Source organism: Melanerpes formicivorus, unplaced genomic scaffold (assembly GCF_026170545.1).
Source record: "Melanerpes formicivorus ecotype bairdi unplaced genomic scaffold, bMelFor1.0.p_v2 SCAF_6, whole genome shotgun sequence".
NCBI lineage: Eukaryota > Metazoa > Chordata > Aves > Piciformes > Picidae > Melanerpes > Melanerpes formicivorus.
The window spans coordinates 14,029,682-14,052,374 of NW_027142358.1; the positions used below are offsets into that span (position 1 = coordinate 14,029,682).

Here is a 22,693-nt window from a genome sequence, read left to right on the forward strand (position 1 = left end):
TGAGGTAAATTAGATCAACTATTTAGTTTTTCCTGCTTTTTGCCTTTCAAATAAAGGTCCTTGTCTACAGTGCACTTTGTGGGAACAGCAAAGAAGAGTTCTGAGTACAGATCAGATATTGTGATATGGTATATTGGACTCTGCCTCTGTGTCAGAAGCATGACATTCTCCTGCTAAATAGGATAAGCTTGGGAAATAAAATCAAAGAACTGTGTTGTCTACTTTTCTTTGTTTAAGGCCACTGATTTTCTTTCACATAGTATGAAGGGGCAATTTTTTATTTCTTGGGTGTAAGGAACCATTCTGTTAACTCTTGTCACTTCATCTTGAATATCATTCTCAGAAGACAACACTAAGTAGCAAATCAAAATCAAGTCCCTTCCAGTGTTAGGAAAGTGCTTCTACAAGTGCCTCTAACTCAGAGGAAAGACTGTTTCCAAAGCTGCTTTCTAATCAGACTAAAGTGGCAAATAGGTATACCTCACCTTTGAATCGGAGCACACCGAAGAGTGGGAAGTAGTTAACTCCAGGCAGTCTCACAACATACAGTGGATTCTCCTGAAGTTTTACTTGTTATCGTCCTTACTTGGCATCTCAACAGGCTGCAAGGAAAGACAATGCTGTACTTTGCAACTGTCACCCTCACCTGGGAATGTAAAGGTTCCTACATTTTTCAGATAGTGAAAGCATGCCAAGATGTTCACCCTGTTAACTCAGATAATGAAAAATACCTGAACAGATAGTCCTAGTACTGTGAGCCAAAGTTAGCCTCATGAAAATGAACAGAGAAGGTTTCTATCACTCTAGTGTATCTTTATGCAGCTGGGGTGCTGGCCTCTTTTAGAAGTGCTGGCTTCAGTGTTTGATCATAAGGAATAAATGTTCTTGTAGGCAAAGAGTAATCTGATACTATATGGTGCTTATTTTGAAATCAGCCAAATTTTAAGATAGAGTTTTGCTAAAGGCAAGAAATAAATTTTAAAAAATGTTAATATTTGCTTTTAGTTTCTCAGGGTTTGTACAGCAGTACTGTAAGGAAAACACAATCTGTTTAACTCAAGAGAACATCAGAAAGTTATTCTATTTCCTGTGCTCCTTCCTCTGTCATGGATGCTTATCATAACTGAAAAGGTCAAGGCCTGTCCTTGTGCATACTTGATGTCCAAGCTGTGTTGACAAGAGAACTTTACGATGGAGAAATACATGAGATTTTTTTTTAAACCACTCCAGATTTTGTACTTCCTTTGTGGAATCCAACTCCTGAGGCTGTCTTGTTCCTTCATGATAAGTTCCTACTTCTGACACTTCTGTCTTTGTGCCATTAGGAGCCTCAAATTCCCTTGAGTGATGGTGAGGATGCATGGTGTGGCCAGGTGCCAACCTCTCCTGACCAGACTGTCAATGCAGTTAGTTAATAGCTGCCTCACTGCCTAGCCAAACCCTAGATAATTAACTCATTATGCTAGTGCCTGCTGAGCTGGGTCATTTTCTGTTTCTGTCTAGAGTCTCTTTCATTCAATTAAATCTCATACTCCACATAAATCTACAAAATGAATTTGCAGCTTATATAACCATGTACCTGGCACCGGTGTGTGTAGTTTCTTACTGGCCTTCATTTGACATTGGATATAATGCTGCATAACTGTTATACAATGAAAATGTCTTGTGATGACTGACCTCTATTCTCACTTACAGTATTTGAGGCAAAATGTTGCTAATAACAACAGTGTGTGTAGTAGCTCATGGAAGCCTGTTTTTTCCGTATCAGATGATTCAAAATTAAACTCCAGTCCAGGGTGAGATTTTTTTAAAACCCAAACCCCTGCAGAGTCTACCTTGGAGATGTTGTTTTGTCTGTCCTTTGTTTGTTTTTTTCAAACATATGCAAAAGATGTTTGCTGTCACATTTTCTAGGTGGCTCCCACACTAAGTGCAACTTCCGTGGTACACCAGAGATATATCTGTAGTTTAATTTCCTCAAGTTGGTAATGTGATGTCTAGTTTTTACCTTTGATAATATGTAGCCTTTTAGCTAGAGAAAGAAAGGAGCAGTTTGGAGGAGTTCTGCAACTAGCAACAACTTATCACAATTATTATGGCAATATGTGGAGATAAATCCAAGGGGGCAATATTTGTAACTGGAGCTCTGTGATGACAGAATCTTTGCAGAAGCACAGATGAACTACTTTTTCATCTTCCCCAGTGTTGCTTAACTTAGCTCAGATGTTCAAATTAGAAGAATATCTGTATAGTGGGACTATTTCCCAAACCTACCCAATGGGGTAGATTTAGACTAGATATTAGTTAAAAAAAAGTTCACAGAAAGAGTGGTCAGGGATTAGAATGTGCTGCCCAGGGAGGTGGTTGAGTCACCAACCCTGGATGTGTTTAAAGGTCGTTTAGACATGGTGCTTAGGAATATGGTTTAGTGGTGAACTTTGTAGAGTAGGGTTATTGGTTGGACTTGGTGATCCTGAGGGTCGTTTCCAACTGGAATATTTCTGTGATTCTGTGATACAATACCTGTGTTTCAAGTAATCATGAGTATGAGCAGAACTACTGCTTATAGTGGTCTGCACAATATACAAAGGTTCATCTCAAGAAATCCCAGATCATGATGCCTGAGTCTCAAGGATAACTTCACTTACATTTAAAGTAGGATTTACAGTTTTATAGAGTGTGCATCACATCTGAATTCAAATTGAGCTATTGCCAGCAGTCAAAACTGTGATACTTGACCAAGATTTTTATTTTTTTTGAGATGTAGGTGAAATATTACTTACCACTGTTCCTAATATTGTCAGCCTTTATATATAAAGGATGGGCAAGTTATGTCATTTGATAAAATGTTGAAAGCCTAAGGTGCAGTTTGAAGTCCTAGGTTTATTGAAGAATTGCTAGAATTTGATGCTTTCATAAATGTTGTTGGTAGTGATCTCTTAGTTCTTGTTATTTGTGAGTATAAGGCATGCTTTTTAACATAGAACCCAAGTCTTCAGGTATTTCTGTTCATAACATTGTGGAAATTGGTTCATATTTGCTTACAGTAGGTCACATCTTTAGTCTTGTTAAATAATATGTTCTACTTAACCATCCCTGCAAATATAAAATTCCTAATGCATCCTAAATGAACACTGTGCAAATGTGTACTATGTATGTGCAAATGTATGTAAAATGCAAGGATATATATAATTACCTTGTTAGTGGGTTCTTAATTTATTTTAATTTAGAGTGATATGGAATAGATTAGCAGTGCATATGCAGTGTGCATTTCATGAATGAGAGATTAGACGCTGCCACTGTCTGACAACACAATCTTTTTTGTCCTTAAACTTTATATGTATAGTTATATATAAAATTTTTATTTTTAGGAAAGAAGCCTTGCAAATTTTGCCCACCTTTGCTTTATTAATGAACAATGTTTCTTTTTTTTCTTCCTTCTCTGGAGTGAGAAGTAATAAAGATGTGACTAAGCATGTATTTGCAACTCAGTTACTGCTCTTTCTAGAACCCACAGCTATCACTAACACTGCTTTGTAATGGAGACATTATCATTTATTTAAATCTTGATTAGGAAACAATTATTAGTAGGGTTTTAGTATAGCAGTAAATTGATGTAGCCTTTAATTCACACTATTGATTGAGTGGATAAACTTTGTGACTGTAATTAGTGTGAATTGTAATGACTTCATTTGGTTGACTCACTACCAGCACAGTAGGTCCTATGATTGTTTCTTCACATTTAGTTGTTTATTGGGTTTTTTTTTTTAGTTTAGTCTTAGTTTAACATTGCTGCAAAATGTTGCTTTTTAGCTTAATATAAAACAGTTGGATTTAGAGCTGAATGATACATATTTTTTATTAATAAGAGGAGCATTATGAAATAGCCACACCATGTCGCTACACTACTTCTTTATGGTTCAAGTGGCAGAACTGCTCTTAATCAAGTTGAGATAGATATTTTTATGTATGTTTTCACAGTGTAAATGGGGAGCATTTTCTGTTCCTTTTTCACTTATTATTAAATGGCAGACACAAATAGTTATTTTCAGTGCCATTTAGGTTCAGTATATATTGTGAATGCTGCACAATGCTGCTTCTTGGGTTTTTCAAATACATTGTTTTCCTCATGTGCTATCTCTCTGTGTTCTGTGGGGTGTTTCTGGTTTGGGTTTTTGTTTCTTTTGTCCATTTTTTTTCTACAATTTTTCTTTAAAGATGCCATATGTTGGTTGATTAAATGTAAACGTAGGGGCATCTCCTTTGAGGAAGGGAACTTCTTTTGAAACACCTTGTAAAAACATGCTAATCTACTTTATTTGATAGTGAACTATGTGTATTTAAATTTTACATGAGGTATTAAACACTCAGTGGGATCATTAAGGGTAATTTTTTTGATTCTTTGCTGACCTTCCCTTCCTTGATGTACCAGATGCTTATTACTTCAGGCATAGAAGTGTTCTATATGTCTATGCTTTGTAGGCACAGAATTAAATATGGTGAGTAGAAAGGAAAAAATGGCCAAAAAAGGGTGTATACCAGGCATGATACCTTGAGAGGTTTTCTTTGTGTGTGTGTGTGTGTGTTTGATTTGTATTTGTCTTTTAAAGAATATTTTTATTTTATTTTGCTTGTTTGTTTTTTTTTCTTCAGTGGATGATTCAGAGCCCTTACAAAGCTGCAACTTTCTTTGGGTGCATTGGCAAAGATAAATTTGGAGAGATTTTAAAGAAGAAGGCAGAGGAAGCTCATGTGGATGCCCATTACTATGAGCAGAGTGAAGAACCAACAGGAACCTGCGCTGCTTGCATCACTAGTGATAACAGGTCAGGGGTCTCTGATATTTTCCTAAGATACAAATGCAATCAACATAGTATGTAGAGCCTAATTTGTTTCGAATATTTGATCTCGAAAAAATGTGATTTGTATTATACAGAAAACATTAACACTGATTTGAGACCACAGGGCTGCCCAGCTCACAGTTTATGGCTGGGCAGTAATAGTGTACTTCAGAGAACTGCAATTAGGTTATGGCAGAGAAAGGGTAAGATAATTCTGTGCTACTTCTTTCTGAACTTTATAGCTTGTAGTTGCTCTGCAAGAGACAAAAATTGGTTAACGAGTATGTTTATGCAGATATGAAAGCTGATTGGCATCTAAGGCATATACTTGACTGGTGAATAAGGAATATACTTCAGGTGATAATGTGTGTAAAGAGGATAGGTGTCACCATATAGCCTGATTGAGAGGGTGTCACAGTATCACAGTATCACTTAGGTTGGAAAGGACCTCGAGGATCATCGAGTCCAACCTATCAACACAGACCCCATGACTAGACCATGGCACCAAGTGCCACGTCCAATCTCCCCTTGAACGCCTCCAGGGTCGATGACTCAACTACCTCCCTGGGCAACCCGTTCCAATGACGAATTACTCACTCGGTGAAGAACTTCCTCCTCACCTCAAGTCTAAACCTCCCCTGGCGCAGCTTGAGACTGTGTCCTCTTGTTCTGGTGCTGGTTGCCTGGGAGAAGAGGCCAACCCCTTCCTGGCTACAACCACCCTTCAGGTAGTTGTAGAGGGCAATGAGGTCACCCCTGAGCCTCCTCTTCTCCAGGCTAAACAATCCCAGCTCCCTCAGCCTCTCCTCATAGGGCTTGTGTTCAAGGCCTCTCACCAGCCTTGTTGCCCTTCTCTGGACACGCTCAAGTGTTTCGATGTCCTTCTTAGTGTCCTTGTTAGTGTTAGAGCAGAACTAATCCTGTTCACTTACTTCCCTTTCCAACTGTCTTTTCAAAGTGATTGCATTTCCTGCAATCAACAGCATCTTTTTGTAGACAGTGTGATAACACTCGCTGTTAGTAATACCAAGGACTGGTGTGCCGACCATGAGCACTGCTAACTCTTCTGTATCTCATTGGGGTTCAGAAGGTAAAAGGCAGCACCAGCAGAGAGGAGCAGACAGGACAGGTAACCCTAAACTGGTCAACAAGAGATTCCATTACATGTACGTCATATTCAGTAGAATGCTGAGAGCTCACAAGGGTTGAGCTTTCTTCTTCAATGGCTGGTGTCCAAGGAGGACTCTATTCTGTCTTCAATCCTGATCCATGTATTCCTGAATCTAAACCGAGAATCCAGCTCCTAAATCCGGTTCACATCTACCTCTGAGTCCAGTCTGGGACTTCCTTGGTGCCTGCCCGCAGCAACAGTGGTAATAGTGATGTAACTGCCATCAAGCAGGTTGGATTCCATATTTGTTTTGTATGTATGTATTTATATATATATTTCATTTTATTATTACTTTCACTGAAGTTGTTTTGGCTTGATTTTCCAGTCCATGAGTCTGTCTCTCTGATTCCCCTTGTATTCCCATTTGGGAAGGGAGAGGGCTTAATAGAGAGCTTCTGTCACTTGTTGAGTGGCCAGCCCAGCCCTAAGCCTTGACAAAGGGTTAATTTGATTTTTATACAAGAAGAAGAAAAAAACAATTATTTTTTTTTCCTGTTGCAGTTGTGAAGTTCATCTAATAACTAGTTCTATATGTCTACATCTTAACAATTTCTTCTGAATTTTGTCTTTTGTGTTTTCATTTACTATGTTTTATTAAGGTGGTCTCTGCTTATATAAAAAAAAAATTCTCCAGAACTCTGTTGAACCTTTCTTATATTTGACTACATATTAGACTACGAACAAGTAAGAAACCACTTATAGAATTTTTTTGATACTGTCACAAAATTAATAAAGACAAGAATTTCAAAAAGAGGTCATGGCAACAAACTGTTATCTTGAGCATGACCCTTTGCTTTCTTACTTTTCCCTGCACTCACAATGCTTGAACCATATATACTACTGCTTTGCTGATTGCCTCCTGATATTTTTCTTAATGGTTTCAAAACCAGCCAGTCAGATCTGCCTTAATCATGAGATTTCAATTCCACACACCAGCCCTCCCTGACTTTTGCCAATATGTAAATTCTGTGATACTGGATGTTGAAGCAATAATGAAAATGGTTATCCTGAGAATGTTTTCTTTTTAGGTCTGAATGAAAGCAAAATATCTGCCATTATCCTTTTTTGGTTTCTCTCTGGAGCTTTCAGAGCCATTGATCCTGAGGAGCTGCTCTTTCCCTTTCAAAGCACTGTCAGATGTTAGTAGAATCTATACAAGTAACTTAGTATTCCATAATTAAAATCCACACTAAATTTCTTGAGAAATTGGTGAATGTTTTAGGCAGAATCAGAAAAGGCAATAGGCAGCAACATGAACTGAACTGAGAATCAGAGGAGAGAGAATTTCCCATAGAACGTGGGGAATCCTAGAACAATTTCAGTTAGAGCAGACATCTGGTCCAAACCTCTGCAGAAAGCAGGACCAACTTCAAAGTTAGATCATGGTTTTCAGGGCCCTGTCCTGGTTTGCTGGAGGTTACATAACCTTGCTGTGCAACCTATTCCAGTGTTTGACTGCTGTTCATGTGAGAAATTCCTTTGATGATATCCAGTTGGAAGTTTCCTTCTTACACTTTGGTCTGCTATCTTGTGTCCAAGAACATTCTGGCTTCATCTTCTCTGTAAACATTCATTAGATACTTGAAGATACCAGGAAGAGCTCCCCTTAGGTACCTCGTCTTACAACCTAATGAAGCCTTTCCTCAGTTGCTAAGTGTTCCTGTGCCCTAATAATCTTAATGGCCCCCCACTAGATTTCCTGTATTATGATAGTGTCTTCCTTGCAATGGAAAGCTCAAAGATGGGCACAGATCTCCGGATGAGCTCTGGAGATGAAAACAGAAGTTTTCATCTGTTCTGGATATATAGCTTGCTTTGTACTCGTGGCTGGATGCTTCCTTCTAAAGATAAAGATCCACACCTTCTCTGTGTGGATACACTGCTGCTTCGTATTTCAAACTTGATTTACCAGAACCCCCAGATCTGCAAAGCTGTGTTGTATGCTGCCAACATTCAGCCTATGTTGGTTACATGGAAGTTATTCCTAGTTGCATATCTTTGCATTTGCTTTCAATTTTCTGCTGGCCCAATTCTCCAGGTTCTTGAAGATCCACTGAATGGCAGACAGCCCTGTCCTCAAGCTTATCAACCTGTCCCTCCCAGTTTGATATTGTACATAATGTCTTGGTCTTACTCTCAGGCATGAATGTATGTAGTCAGTGGAGAAAGGAATTTCATTCATGTTCATCTGGTGTTTTGACATTAATTATGTCTATGGACTTCCTTCTCTGTCTCTAGGATCCATGTTTGGTTTTTCAAAGAAGACAAGCAGTAAAGATGTTTCTGCTCTGTGGTTCTCTCTCTTCAGTCAAATATTGTCTGTGTACACATACTGTAGCAGTCACAATTTCCTACATGACATGATGGGAAACTGAAGTCAAACCTGTCAATAGGCATACATCATGAATTCAGAAACAATATGTGCATCTTTTGCTGTGCATCTCCATGAAATGTAAAAGTTTAGGTAAACTTATTCACAGAAATGTCTGCAAGTACTTCTTACTAAGCAGTGGTTTTGATTTACTAACATAAACCACCTAATACTCTCTCTAAACATCTCTCAATATTGAGTGTTTGTGCAAATACTAAGGACAGTGGCTTCATTTCAATTGCTCTTGAAGAGCATGGTTAAGAGTGTGCAGGGAGTCCAAGAGACTTACTTCCCTCTTCAGGAGATAGGGAAAAAAGTGGCCAGTGGTTGCTAAAGGCTTTGTTGTTCAACTTTTCCTCTTCTACTGAGAGCAAGCTTACGCTCAATCTTTAATTGCTCTCTGGTTGTTTCTTCATTTTCAGCATTTTCTACATTTGTAAGAGCCACTTCAGCCTGGCCCCAGTTGGTAACTCAGTTTATTGATTAATCTTTTGTCCCAGTTGAGGTACATGCTAACTTCTTTCTTTAGGCAATTCAGCTTTCGTGTCTCTTTGGAGGAGCTGGCTAATAGCACTCCTGGCTTTCCCAGTAAGTGGCTGTGTGTACTTGTGTTCCAGAGGCCTTGATGTGAATGTTTCTTCTTTCTGCTAAGTTTGTCTGTGTTCTTGCAAGAAGGGGTTCTGAGCTAATTCATGATTACCACTCTGAGTTCTCTAGCTTAGCAATACAAGCTTTGTTTTCTCAGAGCTTATCATGAAAATCATGAAACAAGATTCAAGTTTAAGCTAGTACCTATACTGTCATAATCTGTGACTTCGATTTGTACATTCTGCTCGTAAATACCCACATACACAGAGTCTCCATTAAGCTGTTTCATTTGAAGCACTCTGTCTCAAATTACTGTTTCATTGGAAAAAAAAAATCTACCTTCTCTTTATCCCACATGTGGAACTTTAGTGTTGTTAGACAGTTTTAATTTGGAAAAGCTTGGTGCTTTGTCTTCAGTGTAACAAGCTTTTACCACACATCATATGAAGTACATCACTACAGATCTTGGTTTACAGTTTTAGGGGCATGTGGTAAGAGAAAGGAAACAGTCTTCGCTTAGTTTTCTGGAATATACATGCTTTTCACTTAGCAGCATACATAGAGAGACAAGATTTTGCCAGCTAGATCCTTGACAGATATTTAGGATTTGCCAAAACTGAAAGATTTAATTTACTTTTTAAATTTGGCGTACAGAAGATGGCCACAGTTCTGCACATGTCTTTCTTGGACTTAGTTGGTTCTCCAGTGCTTCTCTTGTCATTGAAATGATAATACTCTTTAAGAATGTAACTTGTTCCCTGTTACTTATACTGCTGCAAAGGTTTGGTCTGTTCATTTTTTACTTTATTGATTTTCCAAAGTCACATTAGTTCATGTTGCCTTTAGGCAACGTATCTTGGAGATATGCTCCAAGAACAGTCCTGGGATGAAATGACACAGAACTGTGCCATATATGTATTTTATATATATACATATGTATATATATAAATAGCCTAACTGGTTTATTTTTTTATGTGCTTGATATGTTTGACTTACAGAAATTGTCAGTGATAACTTTTTTAGGGAGTTTACAGGAATACTTGGTTGCTGATTCTTCTGGGCTTTTGTTTTTTATTGAATAGGACAAAGAGAAATGGTGGTGGTGCAAAGGTGCTGTTTTGAAAGAAATTTTCAAGAATTCTGAGTTTGCTTACCTTTTACACCTATATGTCATATTCAGTTTGGAGGCAAAAGCATAGCTCCGTAGAAGCAGATTAGCGAAACACTGATGCATTGTCTTTGGATTGTAGTAACATTTGTATGGAAAAGGATGATACAACAACATTAGTTGTATGCATGTTGGAGAAAGGCAAAAGCTTTCAGTAGTCATATCTGGTTTGTGTAATTGCGCAGTGTTTATCTGGCTAATGTATTTAAAAATAAGTGGTGAAACAGTGATGTACTATAGGTGCATCCTATGACTACTAAATCTTGAGAATTAAACTTAAAATTCTGTTTGCCAGCATGGAAATGTCTGTTTCCCCAACTCCCATTCTATATATATTGAATGTAATAAAACATCTGATAATAAAATGCCACAGAAGAATGTGGTTGTGATAGCCAGAGTGGAGACCTAATGCATAAGCACCTTTTTTATAACTTGTTTTTAGGAGTATGTCAAAGTTTTGTGTGCTTTATAAGGTTGAATTGTATGGCTGAGGAGCAGAATATATGTATCTTACATGTAACAAAGTGAATAAGATAAAAGTAGTTTTGTTCTTGGTAATGGCAGTGATGTCCCGTGGCTTATGTTTTAACTTGTTAGGAAAGAATGAAGTACAAACAAGTTTTTGGTAGTTTTCCACTAGTACACAGCTAAGACAATTTTTTTTTTTTTAACAGTCCATCATCCTTTGCTAAAGGAAAATAAGAGCCTAACAGAGCTATAAAACCAACCAAACCACCAAAAAGACCAACGCCTTCTTTTCAAATAATAGTATTTTTAAAATAATATAACTATTCATTGGAAAATTATAAAGGCCTGACATAAATAAAAGTTTTGTTCTAGTAAATGAAAATGGTTTTCAGAAAATACATTGTAGTAGCTACTTTCTTTTTGGTGCTAGATACTAGAAGAGTTTTAATGAAATTCTGTATATGCTCTGTCATACAAAGGGGGAGTGGATCACAAAATGCAACAAAAGGTTGATTCTAAGCAAATGTAGGCAGATAAACAGTATAATAGTGGTAGGTAGCATAAATTATATAGCTAGATTTAAAATAAATTATTTAATATGTGCTTTATATGTAAATAGTATTTAATATATCATTTCAAATATGTTATTTAAATACTATGAAGTGGTCAAAGTATTTGTGTTTTATGGTGCTCTTAATTGCTTTGATGTTCTTAGGATCTTTTATTATCTTGGAGAAAATCTGTTCTTTATGAGAAATATGTGGTAGCTTTAGTTAAAGAAGATCTAATCCTTGGTTTTTAATCGCTTTCAGGTCTCTTGTAGCTAACCTTGCTGCTGCTAATTGCTATAAGAAAGAAAAGCATCTTGATTTGGAGAAGAACTGGAAACTGGTGGAAAAGGCCAAGGTTTATTATATAGCAGTAAGTTCAGCTTCTTTCAAATTGATAAAATTCATGTTACAACACTATGAGGTTTAAACAGTTAGCGTGTCTGCTACATATGGTTTAGGATGATTTTGTAGGAATACAATGAAAAAAATTACTTTTTCAGTTGCAACATAGTTTTATTTCTTTGAATTTAAATGTACAAGTATGTTTTAGTTGTGTGCTTTCTTGAATGAGCAAGGAGAAAGTCATGAGAACTAAACATTTTCTAGAGCTTTTGTAGTAGTGCATCAAATTTACATTTCACATTTTCTAGTAAATTATTGTGAAGGATGCACAAATTATGTAGAAAAACACTATTAGCATAATTATTCACTGCAAACAGTTTGAGCTTATTTGTGTGAACAATCTTAATTGCTATTTATTCCACAGTAATTACTACTGCACCTTATAACTCAATATTCCAGAAACAATGATTGTGACAAATCTCTTGAATGTGGGCGGTGGGGCAAACTGATTTTAATGATGAAATCTTACTTCTGGAATAAAGAGGGTTTGAGAATGGAGCATTAGTGGATTCACAATTAGTATTCTTTTTTTACCATCCAGAATGTATTAAGCCAGATTCATGTATTTGTATAGATCATGTCTTGTCTAAATAGAATTGACAAAATTCTTTCATCTTGCTCTCAAGTTGATATGGCTGATCAACATTAGCAAACATAAAACATCTATGGCAGATAAAAACTTCGTAATGTGCATGTAATATATGGATTCTATATGACAGCTGCTTCCTTTCTGCTACCTGAGCTATGTGGGAACAGCTGGTAAGAAGTGTAAAAAATTGATTATCCAGGAGGAACAAGTTCACTGAAAATATAGTTATTTCCTTTAGCTAGTGTTAATGCCTCCTACAGCCTGTTAGTGTGCACTGCTGTAGGCTTTACATGGTTGTTATTGATTCTTCTGTATGGCCAAGACTGCCCCTTTATAACTGTCAAAAAATACTTATAACCTTCACAGTATACAAAGAAAGTACATCCTACTGCTATGACCATATGTTTGTGCTGTGGTTATAAAAAATACATAGGTGTATTGTCTACTCATTTTTTTTATTCCTGTTTTTCAAGTATTCAGAGTTCTTGATTTCCCACTAATTATACCTTGGTCTGTTTCATATGCCTTGCTTAAGAATTAGTGCTGTTCGATAAAAGAAGTATTGAAAGGCTAAGAGTATAGTTTAAAAAAAGAGTAAGTGTGACAAATGTTACCCAAAGCTATACTGCACTAAGTTGTTGGTTGGCTGGTTTTGGTTGCTTATATGTGAAGGAGGTTTTTTGTTTGTTCTGGGGTTTTATTGTTGTTTTTGTTTTAAATTTTACTGTGCTTAGATACAATTGCCCATGAAGTTGTAAAATTTAGAAAAAATGAAACTTAATGGAAATGCTTCAGGAAAGATGGGAAAGAGCCTGAGATGAAAAAGGGGTGTTTGGGTGGGTTTTTTTTTAAAGCCATACCCTTTATCTTATTTTAGTTCTGAAGCTACTCTTCTGTGTTCAGTCAGCTTGATCACTTCAGTTGTGACTAGGTGATTCACTACAATGATTTTCATATATATTAAAAGCTGTTTTTCAGATGCCCATTCTGTGGCATTCAAGCTCTGACTAAGAGAGAATTATACTAAACTGAAAATGAAACCCATGATACGCAGATGCTAATGGACAAATAAATAACATCCAAGTGCTAGTATGTGTTTTAGGTATTTGTAAAATGGAGTTCATATTAGGGAAAGGTCTGACTGCCTGAGGAGATCTGTTAAGTAAAGAACCTAGTTCACACCTGTAGCAAAAGTACTCAAGGGTGGGTGTAGCAAAGAGATTTCTAGGACAATCATTTCAGATTACAGAGTGCATGTGTAACTTTGTGTAATGGAAGGAGACAATGAGTAGAACCATACATGTTCTCCCACGCTACAGTGCATTTATGCCCTTTTCTGTCATTTACCATTTCTACTTGCGGGTTTGTAGTGGTTTATCAGCTTAAACAAAGCAGTTGTCACTCCTGAAGTGTAGGGTAGCTGAGTCATTAATTTGTTTACTATTCTCTGTCTTTGCTTTAGTCTTGTTACCTTCCTTGGCCTTGCACTGTGCATATGTTGCTTTTCATTTCCTTTTCTCTATCCAACTGTCACCTATTTCTTGAATTTCATTATAATTTATGTTAGCGACAGATACTTGTGGAAATTTGTGTACTGAGATTATCAAACAATTAATTTTCATGGCAGAGTAGGGCAGTTGTTGCATTAGGACAGGTCAGTGATATCCTGTGGTCATCTCTATGTGCTTCCTAGAATATATAATGTGCTTTTCAATTGAGCATTCAGCAGAATGGCCCTCAAATGAAACTTAAGTCTGAACTCTAATCAATTCACAGAGGGAGGAGCAGGTACAAAGGAAAAGATAGTAAAGCCGTGACAGAACCCTTAAAGACAACTTCTGTTACCATGAATGAGCACAATACATTTATTTTAGCCATCTGGTAATCAGATCTGGCAGACAAATTAGAGACTAGCAAAGAATAGGACCCTGTAAATCATATGTGGAAGCAAAATACAGAGTCTGGCCCAGCTATCTCAAAGATAGTAAACTTTAAAGGTGTATTTTAATCCTTTAAAATTACTCTACTTTGTGTAATTTAAGATAGATTACCTGTACTGTCAAACTATGCAATTTCTTTCCCTTCTCCAGATATTATTCATATACTTGCTGTAATTTCTGACGTTGACACCATATCTTCCAGTCTGTCATACTCATTTTGCTGTGGATCAGCTAGCTGTGCCTGATTAGAATTCACTGTCAGGGATTTTTTTTTTGGTTCCTACTGGGGCTAGAAAACATCTCTTCCTCAGACATTGCCCTTATTGAAGAAAAAGTTTAGTTATGATAATGCTACGCATTGTCATTCTGTCCTTGAAATTGTGATTGGGACACAGTCTGACATGAAAATAATCTTACATTTTGTGTGTTTTGTAGGGGGTTTTTGTTTGTGGGTTGTTGGGGTTTTTTTGGTAGTTGTTGTTTTGGGTTTTTTTTTGTAATCTCATGGTGGTACTGTGTTTGTGTAGGCATCCCTGAGAATGCTATAACATATATTGAGTTGTGATTCTGTGTTTGTTTTTTAAGACCATCATTGTCTTGAGCGCCAGCTGAAATTTTTAGGATTTGCTGGTGCTCAGTTTGTTCGACATTGCATGCAAACATTTTAATATTTTAATGCAACTTGCAGTATATAGCTGTTAGTTTTCATATCTTACAAAGGCCTGGAATGCAAATATATTTTTATTGTTGATGTCTTTGATTAAAAAAATAATATGCTGGTAAGAGTTACTTAGGAGGGCAGAAAAACTGGAGAATTTTGTTGTTTGACTCCAAGGAGCACCTCAGTGTTACTGTAAGGTATTTTGCACTTGAAAAAGGAGAAAATGCTTTCCTTCATTAAAAGCTTCACATAACTTTGTGAAATCTTAACTCTGTGACAACTGATACTGCTTGCTCATACCAACAGCTGAATTTTAACTTTCTGCCTGTATTTGAAGATTATTGTCTCAGCTATAGTTCTTCACAGATGTGCGTCTTCTCTTGTTCCAGTTAGCTACCTTTATTTCTGCCCGTTATGTAGCTTTACTCAATTTGCTCTTCAATCCAACAGCTGCATTTATTTAATGTCTCCAGTTGGAGGCATTAGGTGTGTGAAACATTGTCACTTGATGCTGATATTTTCTTGGTGCTTAAGTAATAAATGTGTTCTTGAAAGTTCCCAAAAACCGGACAGACCTTCCTTTAACAAAATGCTTTTCTCCTGCCTGTCCAAAGGAAAATAGTAGATTGTCAGTTAGGGACTGTATTTGAATTTTTATTTTGTATATGTAGTTTGTGTGGTTAAAACCCCAATACTACAAGTGATGTGTCTCAGAGCTTTTCTTAGTATCTTTGTAGACTCCTTGCCTGGCCATTTCACCATTTCATATAGGTTGCTGATACTCATGCCCATTTGGTTTATTAAAGAGACGTGGAACCTTTTTTACACCATACCTTATACCGTGGGATCTCTTGTCTTTACTGTGCCTGAAGGCTTGAGCTCCTGTTCTACCTGTTGTAGGTAAGAGTAGAGGAGCAATGATGTTTTACTGTGGCTGTAAGCCTTATTTCTATGTAGCTGAATGTTGGGTTACTCGCTTTCAGTATTGCTATGCAACCATTTATTCAGAGAAGGTAACACTTTCAGTCAGCTTTGCATAGGCTGTTTCACAATTCGTAAAAGTTTAAACTATTTTCTTCATCTACTTCTGTGCAGCAAATAAAAGAAATTTCTCAGTGGGGATACCAATCAGTTGTTGCACATCAAGTATAGAATTTTCCAGTACTAGTTAAATTTGTTAGGCCACAGTTAAATTAAATTCAATACCTTTAGCATCTCTTTTGTGTTTACAGAATTACTGCGAGGGCCTTTTTTGTTTGTTTGGGTGTTTTTTGTTTTGTTTTGTTTTTTATGTTAATGACAACTCTTTTCAAGACCACATATTCTGGTTTAGAGTGAATTTCTATTTAAAAGTGTCATGAGTTGCAGTGTGTAACGTACTTATTTGCCAGAGTTTTTAAAGCTCCAACCACCCTGGTATGTTTCAGCAAATACTGTACCTAAGTGCTTGTCTAAGCAGGGAGATACTGTGGTGGTGTAGTGGGCTTGATGGTAAAATTATCTGGTTTCAACAGGAATCTGTCAAAACATAGGCTTGATGTCAGCAATGTGTAACAGTATTTTACATAAGGTTTGGCTATCCTACCTGAGTTTAAAAAAAAAAAAAAAGCTGATTATTATAACAATGTAAGTATAAATGAAAATTCTTTTGTGCTGTCTTCTTTCAGAGGCATATTCAATGAAGGCATTTTTATTATAATATACTGCTGTGATGATTGTGATAACTTACAATGGATTGTGATAGGCTTTTTTTCTTTGAGTTCTGTGTGTCCATCATGGGAAATGGGACAGAGGCACACTGGCAGGAATCAAAATATCCCCTCCCCCTGCCAGGGTGGGGAAGAAAAGAAAGAAAGAAAACCAAACAAACAGCAACAAACACCCCACCCTCAAACCAAGTTTGAATAACTCTGCAGTAGCTTTTTTCCATCAATAACTTTTGCCATAGTGCTCTGGCATCACTGTCTATGCCATTTGACATGCAAAAAGCTATTTTGTACAATAAATGAACAGGTTTTGTGGCCACTAAAACATCATCCCGAATGTCTTAACCATGAAGAAGATGCTGCAGTTAGCAGCCATTAGTTGTGGCCTTTTGATTTTTTCCTGGCCTGGGATAAGATATCCTTCCTGAAATTCACAATCCCAAGGGATTGTGTTTTCTGGAAGTTGTAGCTGAAGTGCGATGCATTCATTGTGTAAATATGATAGACTCTGTATCTAACCAGGAAGCAGATCTGCCATTTACTGGCTTCCAAAACAAATATGAGAAAAATACTTTATCATAATACAGAAATTCACAGCTTTATTTTTCTGACAAAAATGTGAGAAAGAGCTTTGTCTAAACTGGCACCAGTGTGTATTATGTCATTCTGTGATGTATTTAGTATGTGTGCGTTATGCTTCCATTTTAGATATAACTTCTCATATGCTGACAATTTTGCCAGTGTTTTTTTCTCCAGTAACTTGTATGGAAAAGGGAATTAGAAAGTTCTTTTTTGGTTTTTTCCCCCCTTCATCTCCCCTCCCCCCCCCCCCCCCCCCCCCCCCCCATTTTGATCCTCAGGATGTCACTCTCTGAAGATGAATGCTTTATACTTTTTGCAGAAAAATGCATCCACTTCTAAGTGAGATTCTACCTCACTTTTTGCAATAGAAAACTGAGAATCTAACATGATAAAAATATCTCTTTCTAAATGTACACTTCTGCTATTAATTTTATTTACTTATATAAAGAATATGCACATTTCCTTTCCTGTCATTCTCCTTGTACCCCAGTAGCCTTTAAATTGTACATACACTTCTTCAGCACAGTAATTAGTGAAGCTCAGTCATTGCTCCTTTTATCATGTGTTTTTTGGGTGTTTTTTAGAAGAATGCATTATTAGAGCACTTACACAGCCAGTCTAACTGCAACAGCCAGGCGGCAATAGCAGTGCCATTTTTCACAAAGAAAATGTTGAACAGGAGCCAAATGTTTGGTGGCAGAGTCTGTTGCTAGGAAATCAAGTTCCTGAGGCGATTAATGACAAAGCAAGCAATAACAAGAAGGCAGAATTACAGATTTAAAAGAGCGGGAGAAAAAAAGTGGTTGGTGTTATAATTACCCAAAGAAATCCGTACTCATTAAATTGGCTGTTTTTATGATTGACTTTAATTGGAGGTTAGCTCAGATATTTAGCTCCTTTCCCACCCCTTTAAACACACACATGCACATAATCTGTAGAACTGCAGACTTGTTTTTCTAAGCATTGAGAGGAGCTTGCCCTGTAATTTGATCCCCACTGACAGATGCATTTTCTATGCTGCCATTTTGAATTAACCTATTGTGCAACAATTTTCCTCAGCTCTGTTGAATAAAACATCAAGTCTTATTACCTCAGATGGATTTGATAGAGTAAAAGAATGTACTTCTAGCTGAAGTAGACTATTTGCAATGAGTTCAGTGATTTGAACTCTGCCAACAAGCACCAATAATTTGTGATGTATACTTAAAGAACAAAAGAGAGAAGAGCCACGTGGGGGGTCTTTTTGGCTGTATGAAGTTCAGATGCAGACCTCAGAGTAATATTGTTGTTTGTGCTAAGGTTATTCCCCGAGATCAAACCTTTTTAGATCAGGCACGTTAACTAGGATTTTTGCCGTTGAGCAGATCGGTTTTGAATTGGAGATTCTCTTACCGTCAGTGGTTATCCAAACTGTCAGGCTACTGCTGGGATTACAAAAATAAAAATCAATCCCCCTCTCCCAGAAACCCCAGCAGCTGGATTTTTCCTCTGAGGCTTCTGTTTTTAAGAGAAATTTTCCCTTGTAAAATTGAGCTGGAATAAACGATGTTTCAAAATGTTTCTAAATTCCAAGTAGTTTGTATCCTGTGTTAAGGGAAGAACTGGCTTTCACCTTATTCACTTTGCTTCCCAATTAGAATAATTTATGTAGTCATTTCAACAAAATTTTGGCACAGAAATGGGGAGGCAACTGACCCTGACATTTAAATCCTGTCATGTTTCATTGATCATGTTCAAGACAATATTACCTACTTGCAGCAAGTGTGACAAAATATTCTTTTACAGTACCTGTAAGTGAACATGCAGAAATGAACTGTAAAAGCTAAATGATGCTATAGCTCCAAATTCCTAATCAAACAGTGAAACAATAGAACTGTGCCTTTTCTGTGCAGAAATACCCACATTACTAATCAGATGCCAATGCCAAGCTGTCTGCTTTGTTAAATACTCAGGTTCCCTGAGGCAAGAAGACAGCTGCTATAACTACTACAAAATTTGGTGGCTCAATCTATTTTTGCTACCCTTGGGCTATCAAGCTACTGTTAATTCAGACCACCTCAATTGGTACACTTTAGGGATTTTTTTCCAAAATGTTTGTAATTAAAATGATAAAACATCATTATTACTCCAAAGATGATGTGTGTGCTTTGCATTTGACAGATACCTACAGAGATAAACCCAGCATGTAGTTTTCATTGACATAATGGTTGTGATTGCATTCCCCTTTTTAAAGTTATTGCTTTTGGAGTGGGGGCTGGGGGGAATGAGGGGAAAGGGCATGTTTTATTTCATTAGAATTCAAAAATCTGTTGAAATACTAAATCAGTCTCTTGGTTGCAAGCCACTTGTCTGCAAAGGCTGGATCATGCTTTGTAGCAGACTGGGGAGCAGTTGAGTAGAAGCGTTCACCAGGGCCAGCTCTGCCGCCAGGGAGAGGAACAGGGACACACCGTGCCACCCGCAGACAGCTGCAGAGATCTCTTCTCCCAGATGCCTCTGCCTGTAGGGAAACTGATTCTCAAATCATATGTGAAGTCTGGGCAGACTTAACACACTATTTAAATGTAAATTAAAAAGGGAAGCCTTCCTACTCTAAGGGGTGAAGTGAATCAATTTGAAGGGAAAATTTTACTGCAGATCCTCTTGCATGTCAATCTTTATTAGATGCTCTCTTCTTGAGAGCACAAGAATTTTGTCTGTTACCATGTCAACTTTATTAGAGCAAAATCTCAAATCTAAAGCACCAGCAGATCGAGGAGTTAGGAGGTCTGATTGAAACAGTATTGGTTCTATCATGAATTATTTTTCATTTCAGAGTGTCTCTGGTAAGGTTTAGGAAGAGTCATTAATTTAAGACTGTTCTAAACATTAAAACTTGACATTTGTGATTTTTTTCTAATTTGAGGTAACTTACTTATTTTGGATCCTAACTACCAAAATTTATAGTAAATTAATAGTCACCGCTGGGCAGCTTATTGAAATTTGGGATTCCACTATTCTTCTGGACTTGATCTCCTTAACACATGGAGAGGTCGCAGTCTGCATAACCCTAAATTATGTATTCTTTGTATTGATGTCATCAACTGCTGCATTAAAAATCATATCTAAAGACTACGGCAATTGTACTGTGTTTTTCATGAAGAAGGTTAATATTTTATGGCAAAGACTATGTGCATGTGTGTAAATTGAGAGCTGAGTTAAGGTATTTATGGTAGTCCACTGCTTAGTCAGAAGTAGAAATACTAGGCTCACTTGTCATTAAGTGTGGAATAGGGACAGTGCAGTTGTTTAAATACTAAGCTTGCAAAAAGTTATGATTAATTATTTGATTTGGAATGATCACTCTAAAACGATTACATTTGTGCTTGTTCATATAGTGCAAGAGGATTCATACATGTTTCCTTTTAGCTCAAAAAACTGAATGGTACTCAATGGCATTGATCTACTCTTTAGACTACAGGTGGTTTGAAGTAGCAGGAGTTGCAAGCAGAATAGGAACCTGAAGGCTACTTTTATTCTACCAGTAGCAATTATCATTTAAGAAACTAAATGTTTTTCACAGCATAGCTAATCATTATCCTAAAAGTCTTGTGTTAAGTAAATTTGTGTACTACATTGTGCTTAGAATCATGTTGTGTGTCGTTAATCCTTCTAGTTTCATAGTTTCATTCAGGGTTGGAAGGGACCACAAGGATCATCTAGTTCCAACCCCCCTGCCACGGGCAGGGACACCCCACACTAGATCAGGCTGGCCAGAGCCTCATCCAGCCTGCTCTTAAACAGTTGTGGGGCTAACGCTTTGTCACCAGTGTGCTGGGTCACCTGTTTGGTAAATGTGCTTCAAGCAGTCTGGCTTAGTGAAAAGAAAGAAGATCCTTCTTTTTTCTTCTTCCTTTAATTAAGAATAGCATACTTAAGGAAATACTAAATTCTCTGAATAAGTAATGACTGCTGCTTTAGAAGACATTTCTAAGCTGGAGAAGAGTATCTACGCTGTTTCTTTCTAAGGCATATCCAGACCATCATGATAGCAGGTAGGGCTAGACTGACAATGTTTCAGCTAATATGAATAAGAAAAAAACACCAGTACTAACCCTTGCAAAGGTTTGACTTAAAGGCTAAAGGTGCTTAGATTTTGTCAAAAATACTGGGATTCTCCTGGTGCACCTGCTGTGGAAAACACTCCTGATGGTTTAAGACTTCTCTTTGGCATAAGTGGAGACAGTTTATACCAGCTGCTATGCCAGCAGAAATGCTCTCACCTTCCTAGACTAACCATACTTGCAGGAAAGTTTTTATTGGCAGATCCATGTTGTTTAGGGACAAAGTGGTAGTTTTTTTTCTAAATAATGTAGCTGCTTGGGCAGAATCATCTAATAAATACCTGGCCATAATATTCACAATAGATATCAACATCGTCAAACTTTGTCATCCAGAGATCTTGCGAATCCTCTCCCAAATCACAGGAGTTCTTCTGTGTGGTGTGTGGGTAATAGTGTCTAGCCCTTGGAGATCTGCAGATGAAATCTGTCTTGTAATTACTTTTTATGATAAAGTTGCTGAAGTTGTATTGCAGAATACCACTATGCCTAAAACTTTTTTTTGGCCAGCTGTGGTATTGCCAGATGCGATATAACAATACTTGCTTGCAAATTGGAAAATGGTGGAGAACAGCAGTGAACAGTATTTAGCCTTAGCATATGCCTCTGAACATATCTTATGAAGTATGCTGAACAGCTCTGAGGTGTTCCGTGAAAAGTAAAGGCTAAACATTATGAAGAAGCATAATACCTGAAAGATTGAGACAAATGGAAGAAATGTGAGACAGAAGAGAGGTACCGAATGTTCTGTCTCTGCATAACCTAAAGTGAGAGTCTACAGTATTTTTAATAGAATTCTGTTCACAGTAAGTTTAAAATTTAGAAATTCAGCTAAACAGTGCCTGGGTTGTGGACATGGAGGATGGTGTATGTGATTGGAATGAAGCAGAAACAATTCATTGAGAGCACTTGAGAATATTAACATTTATAGCTGGGCTTACTATCATTGATGCTCTTTGTGTATCATGTTCTAAAGCACTTTTCACTGCAGCGTAAGGTAAGAATGAATTTAATCCTTAAATATGAATTTATCCTGTCCTTTGAGGACTGCAATCAAATCTTAGAGTTGTTTTTTTTATTTACATATTAAAATATCTTCTTTCCAAGAGACTGTTACAATTAGTAGAGCTATGTGCTGAAATTAAAAATCTTCACCATTTTATTGATTGTAATCATGAACTGTAGCTGAATGTAGAAAAAAAATTACCAACTATTAGTGATTGAATTTTTTCAAAACTATGAAGGATGCAGTTTTCTTTGAAGAAAAAGAGTTTTTTCAATGAGCATTTATGTGGGGGATAGCAAGTATTCATTCCCCAGGACTAGTGCTGTCCCTAAGTGTTTCTTTATACTGCTGAGAATGGGCTGAAGAGAGTTTCTGCTGAGGGCTGTAGATTCTTATCTGCCTAATTGAGCCATCATTTGTTGATGTAAGGGAAATCATGTGACCTGCCTTCAATAACAGTAAAAATGTAAAATGTAGTTCATGGAAGTGGAACAGAATTCCACTCCTATACAGAATTCTGTGAGGTTTGTATTGCAGCAGAATGAAATG

The 22,693-nt window shown here is 37.1% G+C and overlaps 1 protein-coding gene across 4 annotated transcripts in view; it reads left to right on the plus strand.

Annotated features, from left to right (window-relative positions):
- Positions 1 to 22,693, plus strand: part of ADK (adenosine kinase) — a 286,470-nt gene that overhangs the window by 126,538 nt on the left and 137,239 nt on the right. For all 4 annotated transcript variants that reach the window (XM_068139861.1, XM_068139863.1, XM_068139859.1 and 1 more), the window contains exons 5-6: positions 4,654 to 4,826; positions 11,420 to 11,528. In XM_068139861.1, the coding sequence (XP_067995962.1) occupies positions 4,654 to 4,826; positions 11,420 to 11,528 (282 nt within the window). The remainder of the gene's footprint in view (positions 1 to 4,653; positions 4,827 to 11,419; positions 11,529 to 22,693) is intronic.